The following is a 20,584-nucleotide window of genomic DNA, read 5'->3' on the forward strand; positions in this document are numbered from 1 at the left end:
TTCCTTCTACTTTACTTTTCCCTTGTTAGGTTGTTGGTGGTGGTTACTTTCTCCTTTACCTTGTTGGTTTCTGTTTTTGATTTTGTGGGTCTAGATGTTCTTACAGTATGTCTAATTCTAAATGAGTGTGTATGATGCAGGACAACATACCCATATAAAATTAGTTTTACCTTACAGGGGGAAATATTATTAAGATGTTTTTAGATGGATTTAATAGAAACTTGCTTCTCTGTTCTATACTAGCCAATGGTGTCTGAGTAAAGTGGCAGTCTGTAACTTTAATTTACATTGTGAAACTTCTGCATAGTTACATTTTAATATAAGATCTGTTCTTGCTTTGGGAGATACCTTGAATACCTTTTCTTGAGGGTACACGAAAACATTCAGCTAATTCCCCAGATTTTATTATTAATTGAAGTGTTTTATTCAGTTTCCCTGGGCTCTGGCCCAGGTTCTCGTCCGTGAGTTCAAATTGGGTCTGCAGTTGCCCCTCCCTTCATGCTCTCTCCAGTACAGGGAAGCTCTTACTTCTTGGTACTTTCTGCTGCTTTCCATTCTCCAAAACAAATTTGTTTGTCAATATAGAGAAAATGGGAAAAAGCAAAAAGAGGTGCTGTAGTTCAGACACAGGACTGTGAGCTTGTATTATCTAGCTTTTCTTCAGAAATCCTTCTTTTTCGTCCCACAGTTTCATTTCCCCCTTTTCAAGCTCACAAGAGGGTCTAGGAGGGTTGCTTTAATAGGGTGTAATTCCAAACTGCTGTGGGAGCAAGCCAGCTGGATTTAGGGAGGTTGTGGGATAAAAAGGGGTTGGCAGAGTAGATGGTCCAGAGAGAAAGGAGCAGTGGTCGAGGTTTAAAACAACAACAAAACACTGTTCTCATCCAGCCACCTTTTCAGAGTGGATATTCCCGCAGCCTTAGTAGAGTCTGGTTTTGAAGAGCACTCCTAGTATTCTCTGCCTTGTAGAACAGAGTTTCTCAACTTTAGCACTGTTAACACCTTGGGCGGGCTCATTCCGCGTGGCTGGGAGTTGTCCTCTGCTATATGATGTATTTAGCAGAGTCCATGGCCTCTACCTGGATGTCAGCAAGACTCCCCGAGCCATCATGACAGAAAACTGTCTCCAGAGAATGCCAAGTGGCCCTTAGGGAGCAAAACCTCACCCAGTTGAGAACCATTGTTCTAGGAGAAGGATGTTTTTAATGTCCTAGCTAACAACTTATATAAACATTGCACCAAATATGCAATTTTTTTTCAATGAATGAATCCTGGAAATAGAACACCTTTGTGTGAAGGTTCACCTTTCAGGTGGTTGAACCTTTATAGACCCCGTGACTTTATAGACGTATACTTAAGAATCAAGGTGACTGATCCCATAGTGCCACACATGTCCACAGCTTTACACAGGAAGATGTCTCAGCTGTCACACTACATGTATGTTGTATTTTTTTTTTGTCATTATCCTTTCCCCAAACCACGTTCAGTGGTTATCTGAGCCATATCATTATGATAACCGAGGGGTGGGGAGTCAGAGCATGAAGCGCCTTCCCCTGTGGCCTTTCAATGTGCTTCCATCTGGTCCTGCCTGCACAGTAATGGGTCGGTTCCATTCTGCATGCATTCAGGGGGTGTGCAAAGATCATTGCCATCACAGGAGTGACTTTACTCCAGGCTTTGCATAGTCAAGTGGCGTGTTTATGGCAGTCATCATATATTTCAAGCCACATGTTCCAGTGACAAGACAGTGGTTATGAACCCTGTAAAAATGGCTTAGTTCTTTTGGCCACATGAGTCAGAAATTACATATAACTTGCTCCTGGGTGACCCTATACTCATCCACAAGTTTTCATTATCAATACAGACCCCCCCCACAGTTACAGGTCCCTGCTTCCTTGTCCACATGCAGCCCCAAGAATCTAGTTGTTGACGTCAAAAAGTGAATTACACTAGAAACCTAGCCAGTGTCACAGTTAGCAACAGCAGCATGTTCCGTACTTAACATTAAAGTTTTTTAAGCTTTAGGTTATTCCACATAAGGATGTGAAGTCAGTATGTTACAGTTTTAAACAAAATGGTAAGAGACCATTAACAGCAGGAGTCTGAACAGTAGACAGTCCAGTGTCTAAGGTTGATTTGTAGCACAGCGTCATTCAACTTGAATTCTTCAGCGACCAAAAGGACAAATAGGTGATTGGTAATGATTTCAGAATGGTAGGTATTTTTTAAGGTTCTTTAAATGATATGGTTTTTGAATATAGTAGCATCAGTAGTTAAAGTAGGGAATCAAGAGCCAGTTAAAGCAGGGAATTGTAGAACATATTTTGTTCCCACCAACTATTTGCTCTACAGCTAAGGACTTTTTTTCAGTTTGTCTGCTGATTGTAATCCATCAGTTTACATAATAATTTTCATTATCACAGTGAGTACTGCTGGTACCAATAGGTTTTAGGAAGAGGAACTGAGGAACAGTCAACGACTCGGATGGAAAGAACGGAAGTAGCAGTACAGATGTTACAGAGTGTCGTGCTTGTCAGGGGTTAGCGCCATCCTCAGACATGGAGAGGGCCGCCGCACTTGGAGCTCCATGGGGCGCCTTTCACACAAAATTTAACATAAATAATGTCTCCTCTTAATAATAATGCCTTATGTTAACAATATTATGTATTAACATAAATATAGCGGCCTGGATATGGAGACCGTTGTTAATCCAGCCTCAGCTGAGAAGCAGAGGGCCAGTTAAGACTAGCGCTGTGTGTAAACAAACAGCAGGGCTTCTAGTAAAAAAGAGACTGTAACGTTTAAAAAGTTAAATAAGTTTTGCGACAGTGAATTTATCATGAAATGTTATTTTTTACATGGTTGAAACAGGGGGACAGCCTCACAAAAGGAGAAAGACCTCTGATGCAAATGAAACAGAAGACCATTTGGAATCTTTAATATGCAAAGTAGGAGAAAAGGTATGCACCAAACAGGCACAGACCTCGGGGCTGGGGCTGGTGTGGGCTGTGCTTGGGTTAATTGCATCAGCTGAAAACCCCGTGGTGGCAGTCTGGGCAGAGCTTATTTAGCCATGCATCTATATCCCAAAATGTGCCTGTGTAAAAGCCTTGGAATGCAGATAATTGAGAACTAAATGTTTTTTGTACTTTTTATAGAATATGAGTCTTGGAAGAAATTTTAGGGAATAGTCTAAGTTTATCAATGAAGAGCCAAACAAGTCCCAAATACTTAATTTGCCCAGAGTCATATAGCGAGTGAATTGGAGATAGAATAGAGCCCAGGATGTCTTCATTTCTAATGCTTAGTCTACTGTCTTAGACTGCTTGCTTTTTAAATTTCATTCATCCTCTTTCCTTGGATTTGTAAAAAACTATACTGCCTAATTGATCTATATTAAGCCTATCTTAGTGCCTTGTGTGTGTAAGACTAACTTTTTTATGGTCACCTAGAAGATTTTAATTTACCACTTGCTGATGAATACCTAACTGGTGTTTTCTGTGCTGTCCTCCGCAGAGTGCCTGCTCTTTGGAGAGCAACCTAGAAGGCTTGGCTGGCGTTTTGGAAGCTGACCTTCCTAACTACAAGAGCAAGATCTTAAGGCTTCTTTGTACAGTGTATGTATGCAAAAGATTTGTGAATCCAGGTGATAATGTATTATCTACTCTTCAATGCTTTGAGAAATGTTCAAAAGATGTGTTTATGTTCCATATGTGGTCAGCTTTCCTTCTGCTGGGAAGTTGGTACAGATGAAACGACCTTTTGGTTAACTCTCTTTCTTTGAGATAAATAGAGCTAAAATTGAGCACTTGCCTTATGTTTTGTTTCTTGGAACCTGAGAATTATTTGGGTTGGCTATTTTTAAGTGAGAAAGTAGACACTTTCACATTCAGAGATTTTAAGCACATACATTTGAATATATATAATAGAATTTACCTTGTATTTTTAACCAGTACCAAACAAATTTGAAAACCAATCACTCAAGTAATAACCGTTCTTGGAAAGCTAAAGAAGCTTTTGAAGCTATTAATAGGCAGAGTCTTCATGAGTTACATTAGCTAGAACAAGTATCAGTATTTAAGTCGTGAGGAAATTAAAGTGGGAAAAGTCTAACATGGAACATGAGACAGTCTCCCCTAGGGGTGGAATCTGCGCTGTAGACTCTCACCTGCCAGCCTCTGAATTGTACGCCTCACAAGAAGTAGCTCTCACTTCTGGGCTAATGGGTCTTTGTACTTCCAATGAAATTATAAATTATCTAGTATGTGTTTTTACATTGTGATGATGACTTTTATTTAAGTTGTCATTTCAATTATTTTAAAATAATATTCTTAATACCTACAGCTCATTTTTTGAAATTTAAAAATGTACATACACATTCAGTGAATCCCTTTTTTTTTTTAGTGGATTTCATTTTAACCACTCACAATTTAAGTTACAATTTTTAAAGGGAATCCAATTACTATTCAGGAACACATTTCTTAGACTAAGAAGCTACTAAAAAAGGTCATTTGCTATAGTTACCCATCACCATCATACGTCTTCTGTTTTAAAAGCATTTATTAGAATGAAATGGATTCACACTTAAACTCTAAAGGAAGTGAGTCATTACTTTTTTAGGCATGCAGTAGTTACTGTCAAAGGAGGGGTTTTTGTTTTAAACCTAAATCACCCCTAACACTCTGCCAGGTACCTGGGAAAACCTGAAAAGTGTATGAGAATCTGAGTGAGCATGAGTTCCTGTTTGCTTTTCTTGTTTAGCTAATTTCTAAAGGCTGCCAAGATTGGGGAGTAACACTTGCTTCTCCCAAAGGCTTACTGCTGTAATCCTCTTCCCTTCATTTCAAATAACTGTAATGAAAATTAACACACTTAGAGGAAGCAAACTGGGATGTAAAGAAACCTTACTGCGTCAGAGTACCGTTTTAAAATTTCAGTAATTTAACTGATAGAAGCTTAGGTGAAACTAGTTTTAGTTCTGAATTTTCTCTGAGCAACCAGAATTGTTTTCTCAGAGTGGAATCTCATGTCAGCATTCAGTTCCCAAGTTCGGAGAGGCTGCATCTCGCCCTGTAATGCTTCTGCATAGAAGACGCTCGTTCCCCCCAGTATTTCTGAGATATTTCACCATGAAAACCATTTTCTGTAGAAGTATTCAGTTCCACTAAACATGGAATAAAAGCTGGCCTATCATTAGTTATATTTTTTTTTCAGTATGATAACGACAGTGTTTTACTTTTTAAACTCTTGGATTAACTAATTAGAATTAAAATGAGAATTGTGAAATACCTGTAACTCTTCTCAATATTTATGCCTTCTCTGAAGTAGTTTTAAAAGCAGAAAAAAGTAATCCTGTTCCAAAGTTAATAAAATGCTAACAGGCTTATGTAATGGTACAAATTCAGCAACTTAACATAATGCTGTTGTTTTGGGGTTTTCTTGTTGGACTGGGTTTTCAAATCAGTGCACGTCTGTTACCCGAGAAGTTGACAATTTATACAACGTTAGTCGGACTGCTGAATGCCAGGAATTACAACTTCGGTGGAGAATTCGTAGAAGCCATGATTCGTCAACTTAAAGAATCTTTGAAAGCAAATAATTATAATGAAGCTGTATATTTGGTAAGGTTTTGTGTTTGGTTGGTTGGTTGGTTTTGGTATCAAGACATGGACAGAGGGAAGTGAACTACAACCAAATGATCTGTCTTGTCTCTATTTATTTTTATTTCTTATTATTTTGAGAGTACGCTTGTTAATGCTGGGGAAAGTGAAGCAAGGAAGAGCTCAGGACAGAAGCAGCAACAAGAGAAAGCCTGTGCAGGGTGCTTCGGCCCCCTGAGAAATGAAAGGCAGTTACAAAAGTCAGCCGCCGCAGGGCTGGCGTTCGCTCACTGAGAAGGGGTCTTGGAGAGAGGGTCAGGGGCTCGGCCCAATGAGCTGCCACTGCTCGTTGTTCCCCTGGTTGCAGGTCTCATAGAGACTCTTAGAGTTTAGGAGATGCACACCTGTCGGGGGAGAAAAAAGTGGGTGTGTTCCTGGGAGGGAGAGCGCGCCTGTCCTTTTCTGATACATGGTTCCCCGCTCACCACATCAGCTGCTCTTTTGAAACTGTTCTCATTAAGAATAGTTCCAGTTAAAGGTACCACAGAGTCCATTACCAAGTCCAGTGGTTTCCCTTGTTCATCTCCCTGTAGTACATGCTTCTTTACACATATGCCTTGGTTTTTGCAGCAATAGCCAAATAGAAAAAAAGATTGTAGGTTGAAGTAGCCAGACTATTACGGTCCCGGCTCTTAGCGCTGTGTGGGGTGGGACCCTGTAAAGCCCAGATTCCTGTGCTCCATCAGGTCTCGGTGAGAGCTGCTCAGCTCTGCTGCGGCAGCCCAGAGACAGCTACAGACAACATGTAAACAAATGGTCGTGGCTGCAGTTCAATTTGATGTACCTTATATAAGTCATAAAGCATTCTTTGGGGGTTTTTCCAAGCATATATGGAAAAATTATTCTTAGTTCGCCGGCTATGCAAAAGAAACACAGGCAGCCGGCTAGATTTGGCCCTTGGGCTCTAGTTTTTCCACACCTGTGGTTTCACCCTTACAAGATTATTTGTTTGGTTATTATTTTAGGGGACATTTCAGCTTAACAGAATTGTTTTCCCCCACAGGTTCGTTTTTTATCTGATCTTGTGAATTGTCACGTCATTGCAGCCCCGTCAATGGTTGCTATGTTTGAAAATTTTGTAAGTGTAACTCAGGAAGAGGATGTACCTCAGGTAAGAAAGCTCCATATGCTGAATTTTGTCCACATAGTACCAGGAACTTTTCACTGGTTACCCTTATTATTAAAAAACAAAAGATAGCCCTAGCTGGTGTGGCTTAGTGGATTGAGCACCGGCCTGCAAATTGAAAGGTTGCCAGGTCAATTGCCTGTCAGGGTACGTGCCTGGGTTGTAGGCCAGGTCCCCAGGTCAGGGCGTGCAAGAGGGAACCAGTTGATGTATCTCTTGCACACCGATGTTTCTCTCTCTCTCTTTCTTTCTCCCTTCCCCTCTCCCTAAGAGTAAATAAAACCTTTAAAAAAAAAGATAATAGCAGATTATCATGCTATAAATTTTTAATATCTAAAAGTTAAGTCAGTTGGTATACTGGTGGGTTCTCATGACATCTGAATGTTAAATGATTCTGTCTAGTAAGATTAAAATTAAAATACCTAGAAATGCTCTGAATGAACTAGATGTTTTAAGTCATTAAATAGCTTCAACAGAATTTTATTCAAGAATAAATATGCATACAATATGAAAGAAAATGAACTAGCACATATTAAACTCACCTTCTAAAAAATCCTTTAGGTGCGACGGGATTGGTACGTGTACGCGTTTTTGTCATCTTTGCCCTGGGTTGGAAAGGAGTTGTATGAGAAGAAGGATGCGGAGATGGACCGCATCTTTGCCAACACGGAAAGCTATCTTAAGTAAGGGCACAGCTCCTAGTTCTGTTTGTTGTTAGGTTAAGGATGGCTTCCTGATACCATAAATGTTACGTTTTGTCTGTTTCAGTAATACCATTTGAATTGCATTTCTCAAAAACAAGCTGTAGAGTTCCCTGAGGCTTTCTCTAGGTAATCTCATTCCCCACTGTTGTAACCTACTGAGACCTCAGAGCAATCAAGTGTGTCGATCACTTGGTTCAAACACCAAGAGGGGTTAGTTACATAGCTGCTGCTGAGCTGCTTTTGTGCACATTGCAAAGGCATAAAACATCTTAATGCAGTGGCTCTGAATACCAGTGTGCGTAAGAGTCCTCTGTGGTACTTACTGTGCTCTAATCCCACCCCCAGACCTACTGAGTCACAGTACTGTAGAGATTTGGACATCTGTGTTACTAATTTATGCCGCAAGCAGAGAACATAGAACATACTTATTTCACACAGGTTAATCGTAAACCAAGTCCTTTAAACCAGTGTTCTTTAATCTTTAATGCTAACAATAGGCCTTCCTAGTAAACTTTCGCTTAATTACCCAGTAACTAGGTAATGGCTTTGTGTCCCTTAATTTTTCAGAATAATTCTGTTATGTTTTATTTTCTATCTATTCATAGATACCTCTTTGGATATTGTTAATATCTACTTTGTTACAAATAAAGCTAAAAGAAGTCTAAAGATAGAAATCTGCTTTTTTAATATGTTAAATGACCTTTAAATGTTCTTATAGTTTTGACAAGTTGTGCTGGTTCTCTTTAAAAATGTATATTTTGCCAAGGAATAAAAATAAAAGTGTATGAATGCCCTAGCATTCGAGTGCTGGCATGTGTCCTTCCCCGTTTTATACGCACAGTAGTTCACTGTGCGCACTGCTCTTAACTTGCTTTCCCCGCTTAATATAACTCGGATCTGTTGTGTAAACACATAAGCTCCACCTTACTCCTTTTAGCAGTGGTACAGTATTCCACTCTTTTAATGTGCCATCGTTGCTTTAACTAATTTCTTTAAATATTTCTTTCCAGTTGGAAATATTTATTTCTCTTGCTATTATAAACTATGTCTCAGTGAATATTCTTGTACAGATGTCTTTGTGTACATGTGGAAATATATTCATGGGGGATATGAATTCTTTGAAATGGCATTTCTGGTTGAAGTATCTTAATTTTAACTGAGATTTAGTGGAGTTACTTTGCAAAGACATCCTCTCCCAGATCTTCTTGAGAGATTATAGTAGCGTTTGAAACTGCACGTTTGCCTACGTTTTGGTAAAACAGTACATTGTCAGATATTTGATATCTGCCAAATTGATAGATAAAAATGTTTCACTGCTTTAATTTGTACTTTATTAAGAAAGCAACTGAACATCTTTCATGTTTTTAAAAACCTAAATTGGAGATTTTTATTTTTGTCTTCAGGAGACGTCAAAAGACTCATGTGCCCATGTTACAAGTGTGGACTGCTGAGAAACCACATCCACAAGAAGAGGTAAATTGATTCCAGTCTCTTGGGATATAGGCACAGTTAGTTCTTGAGTACATCCTCGTCTCTGTGATGTATTCAGGTCACTCCACTTATGTACCTTAGCTAGGTGTCCGCTTTTTGTTCGGGGGCTGGCCTCCGCATAGCCCTGGGCATATAGTGGATCTTCAATAAACGTTAGAATGTAACGAAACATTCCCTGTTCTGGGGGATTTCGGATGTCACAGAGTTGACATATTTTTTTACTTAAATGCGCAGTTTGAAATATGTAACGGGTAATAGCCTCAGACACACAGACTTTATAAAGGCATTAGCACCATGCCTTTGTACTGTATTTAATTACAAGTTAGCTTACTTTTGTACCGTCTTTCAGAAGTAGTGATTATGGGTTTTGTCTACTCAACGTGTTATTTCTTCTAGCCTCCAAATATATATTAATTATTAAAACTTGATGTCTTTAGTATTTAGATTGCCTGTGGGCCCAGATTCAGAAATTGAAAAAGGATCGCTGGCAGGAGCGGCACATCCTAAGACCTTATCTTGCCTTTGACAGCATCCTGTGTGAAGCACTCCAGCACAATTTGCCTCCTTTTACACCTCCTCCTCACACCGAGGACTCAGTGTACCCAATGCCAAGGGTCATCTTCAGAATGTTTGATTACACAGACGACCCCGAGGTACGTGACCAGCAAAGGTTCCTGTCAGAGGGCCTGGGTTACCTTGTACTTGGAGTTTGATCTGGTTTGGATTATGCCCCCGATGCATTGTAATTTTAAGTTGCTTATTACCTAAGAGGGTCAGTGGCAATAAAGTTAACAGTTTAATTGAATGGCATTACCTCATTATGCAAGAAATTATATTCAGCACGTGTATATAGACTAAGAGACAGCACAGTGTGCAGTTGAAGAGAGTGGGTTCAAGAGCCAGATTGGTTTGGTTTTAACCCTGGTTTAGTCAGATCTTAGCTTTGTGATTGAGGGTAATATACCTCTCTACCTCAGCTTCCTGATGGAATAATAATAGTGTCTCATAAAGTTGTAAGAGGATTAAGTTATATATTAATAAACAAAATGCATAGAAGAGAATACATAATGATTGCTCAATACCTTTAGCTATTCTTAATAGTGCTATTTTTCAAGAAAAATACCCAGTGTTAGAGATTCTCTCTCTCTCTAACCCTTACAGCTTGTCCTATTCATATTATGTAATTATTTTTATTTTCTATTTTATTTTTTAATTATATTTTATTGATTATACTGTTACAGTTGTCCTGATTTTTCCCCTTTTTCTCCGCTCCACCCACATCCCCACCCACCATTGTTCATGTCCATGGGTCATACGCGTAAGTTCTTTGGCGACTCCATTTCCAATACTGTAATAATTTTTTTAAAAGAAAGTATTTTTAATTTAAAAACCCTAAAGATGAGTATAAGCTGAATTTATAGTTTTAAAATGTCTCTATTCTTACTATGATGTCAAGTTGTTGGCAGCCATGATACTTTAACGATTAAGAAAGTGTATAATTTTGATGCTGACATTTTATTAACAAATAAAAACTTACATTGTGCCATGACCAGTGTCGCTCAGTTCGTTGGGCATTGTCCTGCAAAGTGAAAGGTCGCCAGTCGATTCCCAGTCAGGGCACGTACTTGGGTTGTGGGTTCCGTCCCCAGTTGAGGTGAGTGAGAGAGACAGCCAATCGATGTTTCTCTCTCACATCAGTGTTTCTCTCCCTCTCTTTCTCCCTCCTTTCCCCTCTCTCTGAAAAATAAATAAATATTTTTTAAAATGTACACTGCAACTATGCTTCAATTACTTTATACCTCTGCATTTGAATGGCTGACTTAACTTGAATAGCCAAGCAGCAGGCCCAGTGGTGACTGGGTTTCTTCAGACTGGAAACTCACAAGGCAGCGTGCCTACTGCTTAGTGTGCAATTTTCAACTGGTGCGCGCTGGTGTGTCTCAAAAGTTGTTACACATGCAGTACCTGGCTGTTTAGTCAGGAGCACTGACCTGGTTCCCCTTGCATTGTCAAGTTCAAAAATGGCAGCAAAACCCAATAATGGCCATCTGGCATGACTGAATCTGAATTATACCTATTTTTTTGGTCAGATTGGCAAAAATATAATTTTTTGGTGTGCCGCAGATTTTTAGTTATTAGTTTGTGTGCCATGAGGTGAGAAAGTTTGGAAATCTCTGGCTTAGTGCATCCTAGTCAGTGTAGATCAGAGTTTCTAGCTTCAGCTAGATTGACATTTTGGGCTGTATAATTCTTTGTTGTAGGGAGCTGTCCTGGGAATTGTAGGATGCTTAGCAGCATCTCTGGCCTCTGCCCTCTAATTGTCGGTAGCATTTAGAAGCTAAATGTCAGTTGTACAACCAAAAATGTCTCCAGCCTTTGCCTGATGTTCTCTCATGGGCAAAATTGTCCCCAGTCCAGAACTGTTGGCTTAAGAACCAGTATTACCATCTGAGGTCAAATTTGAGTTTTCCTTCTCTTCTCTTTTTCTGTCCTGCCATAAATTGCTAATGACCAGTGAAAATTTGGTATATGTGTAATCTATCTCAGTAAAAAACCATCAAGGTAATTAGTTATGTATATGGAATTATCATCTTGTAATCCACTTTGCTATGTATGTGTAATATATGTATATATATGTAATAAATACTTAGCCAACATTATATAATGGTTTAAGTAGGTTTCTCTAATTGAAAGTCTAATTTACATTTAAGACTTTTAGACTCTTTGTGATTAGGTATTAGTCTGTGCAGGGAGCTGGAATGGGACCTCAAACCTTATCCCACCTGTACTGTTCACAGTTAATGGTGCTGCCTCTGTAATGTGCCCACCATGCTTTGCCAGAAGAGTGTAAAATACAGAATATTTATTCCCTCCAAACTGAAGAGGATTGGGGATTTTTTGCTCTGGTCTCTGAAAAAAAAAAAATGTTTGTTTTGAAGAATTAGATACTATGGAGAAGATTAAAGTAAAAGTCACCATTAAGAGTCTATAATAGTAAATAATAAGTAAATAAAGATAAACTCTTTCAGTCTGTTTGCTTTGCATATACTTTTTTAAAAAATTAGAAATATATAGGTAATATTTTTTAACCTTTTTTAAACAATATGATGTGGGTATCTTACAATTCATACATGATTTTTTATGCCTATATTTGATTTAAATTTTCCCTCCATTTTATTGTGGAAATAATTCATCCTTAAAGTTTATCAAAGCAAATCAAACTGTGTAGGGCTCATGATACACAAAAATGACTTTGTTTCTAACGAGAATCGAGGTGGGCTGTGGCAGTGTGGTGTCAGAGGTCGAGGAGAGACAGCGGCTGCCGCTCTAGCTCTGCTGCAGGTACAAGTGCACACGACAGCGAAGCCTGCCGACAGCACAGAGCGTTCACACTTCCACACTTTCATCCCCCGCACCCATCGTAGCATGGAATATGATAAACTCTCAGATATTTGTTGAGTAAATGAAAGAAAATCTTTTTCTAGGTCTGTAATATATACAATTGGTTTTCTTTCCAGGGTCCTGTAATGCCAGGGAGTCATTCAGTGGAGAGATTTGTAATAGAAGAGAATCTTCACTGCATCATTAAGTCTCACTGGAAAGAAAGAAAGACTTGGTAGGATTCTTTTGTTACTTTTAGAGTGGAGAAAAGGTAGCAGTTTTGATAAGAACAAGTTGTACGTTAAGAGTGTAAGAATATCTCACCTCCTGACACCCTGTCTTGCAAAGACCAGTCTGCTTTGCTTTCTCAAAATAGTACTTTTCTGGGAGCTATGTAGTACTTAATAATAATGCATATGATTGTAGCTCTTTTTGTGTGGACATTTGTGATATGCTGTGGACAAATAATATTGTCTTCAGCCTTGGAAATTTTCTTAACATTTTAAGGTGGAAAGGAATAGTGTCTTTTGGAAGTGGTCTACCCTATTAAAACTTCTTAAGTTAGTAAATTTAATTTGCCTCCTTAATTGTTATTAAACTCCTTCTGATCTTTCAAAGAGTTTTGAATGCATTAAAGAGTTTCCTTATGGTAGACAAAATAATTTATGCTGTAGTGAAGTAACTGAAATCTAAAACATTTCAGAAAAGATTCCCTCTCCTTGTATATAAACACACTGCTTTTGAAACTGCTTGTTTGATTGCTCATGTATCTTTGTATACTTACTGAACTTAAGTTATACTTTTACAGTGCTGCACAGCTGGTGAGCTACCCAGGGAAGAATAAGATCCCCTTGAACTACCACATAGTTGAGGTATGCATTCCACATGGAGCTTTTTCTAAGTTTCAGAACCTTTCTGTTGACTTAAAGTGCAGTCTACTCTCGGCTTACTGTTTTTTCTTGCTGCTTGTCAGGTACTGAAAGTTAACAGAGGAGCGAGGCAAGTGCTGTCTGTTTTGGTGCTCTGTTAGCCATGTTAGGACAGGAGAGAGGAGGTTGAAACCATTAGCCAAATGGAGTTTTGAGTTTCCTATAAATTATTTATATAGTGTGTCTTCATTCATGGATAGTTATCATGGATAATGTAAGTTACCTCTAGCACTGTCGATACATTGTCCACCTAACAGATGTATAAGTGACTTAAATACTTTAAAACACTGTATTAATTTAGGTAGATAATCTATTTTTAACTGTGTTTATCTGGCTTCTTCTTAGTAGTTACACCTGACTAGTACATTATTTCCTGTATCACAAGGTAGGATTAAGTGTGAATCTTTATTCTCAGAAATCAAAAAAGCCCATTGCTTTGGAAGTAGGAAGAATGAATAAGGCTTCTGACTCCATATGAAGTCATACAGAAGGATGATATTAGCAGTACATTTGAACACCTTGTGAGATTTATGTCCTGAAAAAGTGTCTCAGGGCTGTATGTACCCCTGTATATGTATACACAGTTTGCCCGTGGGTCAGACTGTTGATTACATATTCCTTTAAGTTAAAATACTCATGAGCATTGTCATGACGTGTTATTTAAGATTCACTTGTTTATTTATACTGCACTTGTGTGCTTTCTTAAAGTGTACTGCATCTGTCCAGGTTTTACAAAATTTGAGAGTAAGCTTAGGCCCTGAATTTGACTCACTGACATGTCAATTGAAGTGCAAAATGTAAGTCATATCTTTAAATGTGCAAAATGTGTAGGAAGTCATCAGAATGAAGCACGGAAGTGGGGGAGGTGGGATTCAGAGGAAGGAGTGCAGATCAGGCTTTAGAATTTTAGGTGGGCGATCCACATATTACCAAGGGAGGGAGGAAACTAGTTTCTGAACAAGAGGCATGGCAGAGAAGTCCTAGATTATCAAAACAGTTTCTGGGCACCAGTTTTACGTAGCAGAGTGGAATGACTTGACTCAGATCTTCTGTTTGCATCCTCAGAGTCCCATAAGTGTGCATACTGCTTAACTGGTGAGAATGAGATGGACGGATCTGTGAGTGCCTCAGTAAATCCACTCCAGAGTTGCGACTTCATTGCATGGTTCTCTGGGAGTATCAGATAGACATTAATATTTGCATATCCTTATTTGATGGAGTTACAGGAAGGAGAAATTTGTATTACAGTATTAAAGTTTAGATCTTCATGTTTTAAACAGCATAATTTTAAAGATTAAAAAGTAGTTATTCTTCTGTTGTGAACGTCATGGAGTTAGAAGCTACGTTTAGAACGCTGAGGTCTTTCTGTAGTTGGCGTGTGTAGATCGGACTGGGTTCTGACTGCCGGTTCTTTGTAGGTGATCTTTGCAGAGCTGTTTCAGCTTCCAGCACCACCTCACATCGAAGTGATGTACACGACGCTGCTCATCGAGCTGTGCAAGCTGCAGCCTGGCTCTCTACCCCAAGTCGTATCCTTTCCTTTGTTTTTTCAACTACTCTTGTCGACCTGGCTTTAAAGGATTATTAAATATTTCCACTTGTGGGTTTAAATCACTTCATGAAAGTAGTTTGACATTTATTTATTTTTTTATTTAGTTATTTTATTGTTGTTCAAGTACAGTTGTCTGCATTTACCCCCCACTACTTGCCCCCACCCCAGCCTTCCCCACCTCCCTCCCCTGATTCCACCCCCCCTTGGTTTTGTCCATGTGTCCTTTATATTAGTTCCTGAAAACCCTTCCCCCCTTCTCCCCTCATTATCTCCTCCCACCTCCCCTCTGGTTACTGTCAGATTGTTCTTAATTTCAATGTCTCCGGTTATATTTTGCTTGCTTGTTTGTTTTGTTGATTAGGTTCTACTTAAAGGTGAGATCATATGGTATTTGTCTTTCACTGCCTGGCTTATTTCACTTAGCATAATGCTCTCCAGTTCCATCCATGTTGTCGCAGAGGGTAGGAGCTCCTTCTTTCTTTCTGCTGCGTAGTATTCCATTTTGTAAATGTACCATAGTTTTTTGATCCACTGATTTACTGATGGGCATTTAGGTTGCTCCCAGCACTTGGCTATTGTAATTGTGCTGCTATGAACATTGGGGTGCATAGGTTCTTTTGAATTGGTGTTTCAGGGTTCTTAGGATATAATCCCAGCAGTGGAATTGCCAGGTCAAAAGGCAGTTCCATTTTTAGTTTTCTGAGAAAATTCCATACTGTTTTCCACAGTGGCTGCACCAATCTGCATTCCCACCAACAGTGCACTAGGGTTCCCTTTTTTCCACCTCCTCACCAACACTTGTTTGTTGATTTGTTTATGATGGCCATTCTGACCTGTGTGAAGTGGTATCTCATTGTGGTTTTAATTTGCATCTCTCTGATGGTTAGTGATGCTGAGCATCCTTTCATATGTCTCTGGACCCTCTGTGTGTCCTCCTTGGAGACATGCCTGTTCAGGTCCTTTGCCCATTTTTTAATTGGGTTGTTTGTCCTCCTGGAATGGAGTTGTGTGAGTTTTTTGTATATTTTGGAGATCAGACCCTTGTCCAAGATATCATTGGCAAATATGTTAAAATAGCCACTTCAACAAATGGTGTTGGGAGAGCTGGACAGCTACATGCAAAAAGTAAAACTTGATCACCAACTTACACCATACACAAAAATAAATTCAAGGTGAATAAAAAACTTACTATAAGTCGTGACACCATAAAACTCCTACAGGAAAACATAGGCAGAAAATCTCAGATATTCTATGCAGCAATATTTTCACTGATACATTTTCTAGAGCAAGGGACATTCCTTTTAAAGTTAAACGTGTGTCATACAATCCTGCCACTCAACTCTTAGGTATTAAGAGAAATGGAAGCACATATCCCTATAAAGACTTAGGAATTAATATTCATAGAAAATTTTATTTGTAATAACCCTAAGCTGTAAAAACCAAAATCAATACATGAGTGGACTAACAAATTTTCTTATACCTATACAATGTATTACTACTCTGTAATAAAAAGGAATGAGTTTTTCATGTCAGCAATAACATGAATGAATTTCAAAATAATTATGCTGACTAAAAATGCCAAACAATTCTTACTGTATGATTCTATTTATACACAAAATTCTAGAAAATGCGAAGTACTCTAGTGGCAGCAAACCAATATTTGCTCGGGCACACAGGTTGGGGGCAGGGAGAGGGGATTACAGAGGAGCATGGGGAACTTTGGAGGCCATGCAAATGTTCATTATTTTGATTTCATGGGTGTACACAAGTCAGGTTCATCATACGTTGGTATCTCGAAGCTATTTTTTTAAAGGTCAATTACACGAAAAGACGTTCAGCATTATTAGTCATTTTACAGACTTGTAGGAAATGTTATTTATTTTTTTCTGTCACAACTTACTTTGAAGGAGGGTGGAGAGCAGTTTTCCTTAGCCTCGAATTCACAGCTTGCACAGGCGACCGAAATGCTGTACATGCGTTTGGACACGATGAGCACCACATGTGTAGACAGGTACCATGATGCCTTATTTCTGTGCCAGCTTTCCACCGCTTCTGCTCCCCGTGCTGGGGAAAGAACTAGGCTTGCCTTTTTAAGAATGTCCAAGTTGAGTTTTCTTTCTTGCTTGTCCAAAATAATTATTTGTATAAAGATAAAACTCATGTAAATGAGAAAAATTTTTAAATAAAACTCATACTTGTAATGTCACATTACACTTTCTAGTCTGATTTTCAGCATGAAATGATGCCTGTGCTGAGGTTTTCATTTCATTCACTGTTTACTTGTTTGGTGCTTTGGTATAACTATACTTTTCCCACTGTAATTGGGTATGTAAGCTTTTAAAATAGGCTTTATGCTAATCTCTATGTAGAAGTAGAGGCTAATACTATATATTTATTATATGTAAACATATTTTTGTTTGTTTAGACATCGTATCTGCTTCTAAAATAATTAAACTTCTACATAATTCCAGCTTCAAGGTTGTTTATACGAAAGACCGTACTGGATTGTTAGACCTGTGGTGATCACAGCCCACAGTCTTTCGGGTGAAACCTGTGTATCACCTTTATTAACTGGTACTTATTCCTTACCTCTTGTCAGGACAGGTATTGAATATTTCTCCAATTTTCATGGTTTTTTATGTTCATTATTCAAATTCCATATCTGAAAATTATCAGTAAGGGCTATTTTTTATCATTACCTTGATTAATTTCAGTGACTGAAATTAGGATACATGAGGGGTGTGCTTTAAGAATGTGATTGATCTTCCCAGTCTGATTAATAAAACGACCCGTTGTGTTGGCACCCCAGCTATGCCATTCATTCAGCAATATTTACTGGGCCCTTACAAATTCCACAGCATTGTACAGTTTGCTGTGGTGATCCTTGTTAGATGTATTTTTAGGGGAGACGGGGCTTCAGTGGTGTGTTTTGTTGTTTGTGGTGTAAAAAACATGGTATGATGATAAGCAATACTTTGTTTCTGCCATTTATAAAATGTTTTATCTGCCGTTTAATCTTATTTCGCCTCTGTTTCATTGTCAATAGGAAAAGTAATACATTCCTCAGAAGTTACTAAATTATATAAACACATATAAGGCTCCTGGCACAAAACCAGCACTCAAATCTATTACTCACTTAAAAAGATAGCACTGTTAGAAGCAGTAAGGTAGGGAGCATTATTTACTGGAGCAGAGATGGGTCACAGGATTTGCAGAGGAAAGGACACGTGGCAAAAGGAACAGCTGTAGGCAGGGGTATAGGCTGTCATTTAACTTTGTGAAGTAGGATTTTATTTGTCTGGAGGATTACATGAGTTCCTGGTAGAAACTGTAACCATTCATTTCTCTATGTTCCTTCCTCCCACTTCCCGTATAGGTTTATTAATTGGTTTTCCCATCATCTAAGTAACTTCCAGTTCCGTTGGAGCTGGGAAGATTGGTAAGTGGTATTATGTTTTAGCTTTCCTTTCTTTAGTCTGCCATAATTTTTAAAATACTATTAATATTTAAACCTATAACAAAAACAATCTTCACGGTCTAAACATTTATTTTTAATATTTATATACATAAATGAAATAATTTAGGTAGAAGGAAACTTTGTGGCTAAGTACAAGTTAGGTGTAAGTGCAGAGTCTGTGGAAGAATTTAATAAAACTATGTTTCCTCGTTAGGTCAGATTGTCTTACTCAAGATCCTGAAAGTCCCAAACCAAAGTTTGTACGAGAAGTTCTAGAAAAATGCATGCGGTAAGTTCTTTGTGTTTTCTCTTTAGCTTAAGGTCTCCTAATTTCTGTGGGAGGATTTTCTCTTCTCTGAATTTGTGCTATATGTCCAGAATATTTTTAAAATCCAAGTAGCTGCCTCCCTTCCTTGTTAGTTTTTTCCTTGTTAGTTTTTAATCAAGATTTAAGCTGAAAAAAATTTTAGGCAACTGTGACATCTGGATTGTGTGTGAATTAAACCAAGAAACTTTTTTGTCAGATATACTTGGAAATAATTTCAGACTTCGGGAAAGTTGACAAAATAGTACAGAGAACTTGGTCCTGATCATCCAGGTTCCCTCATTAACATTTTACCATCTTTGTTCTCTTTCTCATTCCTTTCCCTTCTCTGTGTGTATACGCTCATTTTGTTGGTCTTTTTCTGAACCCCTTGGAACTAAGTGGCAGGTGACATCATCTCGTCAGCTCTGTTAAGTCCATCGCATATTCCCCCATGCTGTCTTACAACCAGCACACAGCCCTCCAAATTGGGACGTCGGCTCTGGTACCGTAATACCACCCTGTGACCCACGGAGGCGGCTGACGTTTGCCCGCCAGCCTTGACTGTGCCTCGTTTCTTCCCGGTTCAGAACCCTGCTGGGGACACGGGTAGTGTTTAGTTGTCTTCATCTCCAGATTCCTCGGTCTTAAACAGTTACTCTATTTTTCATGTCCTTAACAATTTAAAAGAACTTAGGCCTGGCTTTCTTGGGTCACCTTGCTGTGTCCTCATGGCCAGATTCAAGTCCTACGTTATTGGTGCTCCTCTCAGCGCATCATGTCAGGGGTCACAAGAGTCCCACTGCTGGAGAGGGTAACCTGGACTACCTGGTCACGTCAGTGTCTGCCGGGCTGCTCCACCTGAATCCGCCATTTTTCCCTTTGTAGTTAATTACTTTGTAGGAGATGTTCAGAGGTTACACTCATCTTGTTCATCGTTCCACTGACAGCTCCTTTTACCTGCCACCATTATGATGATTTCTAAGTGATGTTTCTCTCTTTCCATTATTCCTTCTTTTGTGAGTTGCCTTTACACTATGAGGGTGTTGGAGATTGTGACTTTTTGGGTAAGTTGGATGTTACCAAGGAATGGAACTGATGAACAATCTTTTCTGAGGCTCTCATTTGTATTGTAGGTTGTCTTACCATCAGCGGATATTAGATATTGTTCCTCCCACCTTCTCAGCTCTGTGTCCTGCAAACCCCACCTGCATTTACAAGTATGGAGATGAAAGTAGCAGTAAGTAACAAAACAAATCCCTCTGTCTTTACGAAGTATCGATGCTAGTATTCTCTGCCATCAGTTATTCAAGGAGGAAAAAGTGAGCTCTTTCCTGGGTTCATCTTCTCTCTGTTTCAAAGGTGGTTTGTTACTGGCCATGATTGTTTCATGTGCCCTGTCGTCATTTTGGAGATTAATTGTGATATACGTAGTTACTACTGACCTATAGTTTTTTCTTTTAATATTGGTTACTATGGTATATTCATGACATTATACTAAATACGCTCCTGAACATAGCAAGATGAGCTTATAGCCAGAATTTACTAAAATAGAAATGTGTATTTGTCGTGGTGATGGAGATTGTCATCTGATACCAGTGCAGGTGTGGGACACAGGTGTACACAGACTAAATTTTGACCGGTGAAGTGGGTACCATGTATCATCCAGGGGCACTGCGCTAATGATACGCCCTTTTGTGCCCTACACTTACTGAAGGTAAGGCATACATTAGTGGTCACTGGTAGAGAGTCTGGTGTGCAGTTTTTCCAAGTTGGTCTTTCAGATGGCACTACACGTGGCTCCTCTGCGAGCCGTCTGTTTCATGTCATGTAGGTTCTTCGTGTTTCAAAACTCGCTCTTCTTCTCATACCACACTCCTGGTCCTCCATTTACACCTCACACTTTGCCAGTTTTCCTTGGAATAAACTCAGTCGATCTCATTGCTAAGTGTATTTCATACGGTATTATGTCACTAAACC

General features: G+C 38.9%; 1 protein-coding gene across 2 annotated transcripts in view; it reads left to right on the top strand.

Moving 5' to 3' along the window:
- NCBP1 (nuclear cap binding protein subunit 1) overlaps positions 1-20,584 on the top strand; it is a 38,539-nt gene that overhangs the window by 3,545 nt on the left and 14,410 nt on the right. The window contains exons 2-15 of one of the 2 annotated variants that reach the window (XM_045841032.1): positions 2,872-2,960; positions 3,517-3,617; positions 5,465-5,621; positions 6,664-6,771; positions 7,348-7,469; positions 8,894-8,963; positions 9,419-9,634; positions 12,500-12,597; positions 13,171-13,234; positions 14,710-14,820; positions 16,790-16,854; positions 18,220-18,282; positions 18,515-18,589; positions 19,741-19,844. In XM_045841032.1, the coding sequence (XP_045696988.1) occupies positions 2,872-2,960; positions 3,517-3,617; positions 5,465-5,621; positions 6,664-6,771; positions 7,348-7,469; positions 8,894-8,963; positions 9,419-9,634; positions 12,500-12,597; positions 13,171-13,234; positions 14,710-14,820; positions 16,790-16,854; positions 18,220-18,282; positions 18,515-18,589; positions 19,741-19,844 (1,443 nt within the window). Of the gene's footprint in view, positions 1-2,871; positions 2,961-3,516; positions 3,618-5,464; positions 5,622-6,663; positions 6,772-7,347; positions 7,470-8,893; positions 8,964-9,418; positions 9,635-12,499; positions 12,598-13,170; positions 13,235-14,709; positions 14,821-16,789; positions 16,855-18,219; positions 18,283-18,514; positions 18,590-19,740; positions 19,845-20,584 lie in introns of those variants that run through there. The other variant, XM_045841033.1, reaches the window with a different exon arrangement.

The sequence above is a fragment of the Phyllostomus hastatus genome, unplaced genomic scaffold, assembly GCF_019186645.2.
Source record: "Phyllostomus hastatus isolate PE091 unplaced genomic scaffold, TTU_PhHast_1.1 phas_contig_34, whole genome shotgun sequence".
Taxonomy (NCBI): domain Eukaryota; kingdom Metazoa; phylum Chordata; class Mammalia; order Chiroptera; family Phyllostomidae; genus Phyllostomus; species Phyllostomus hastatus.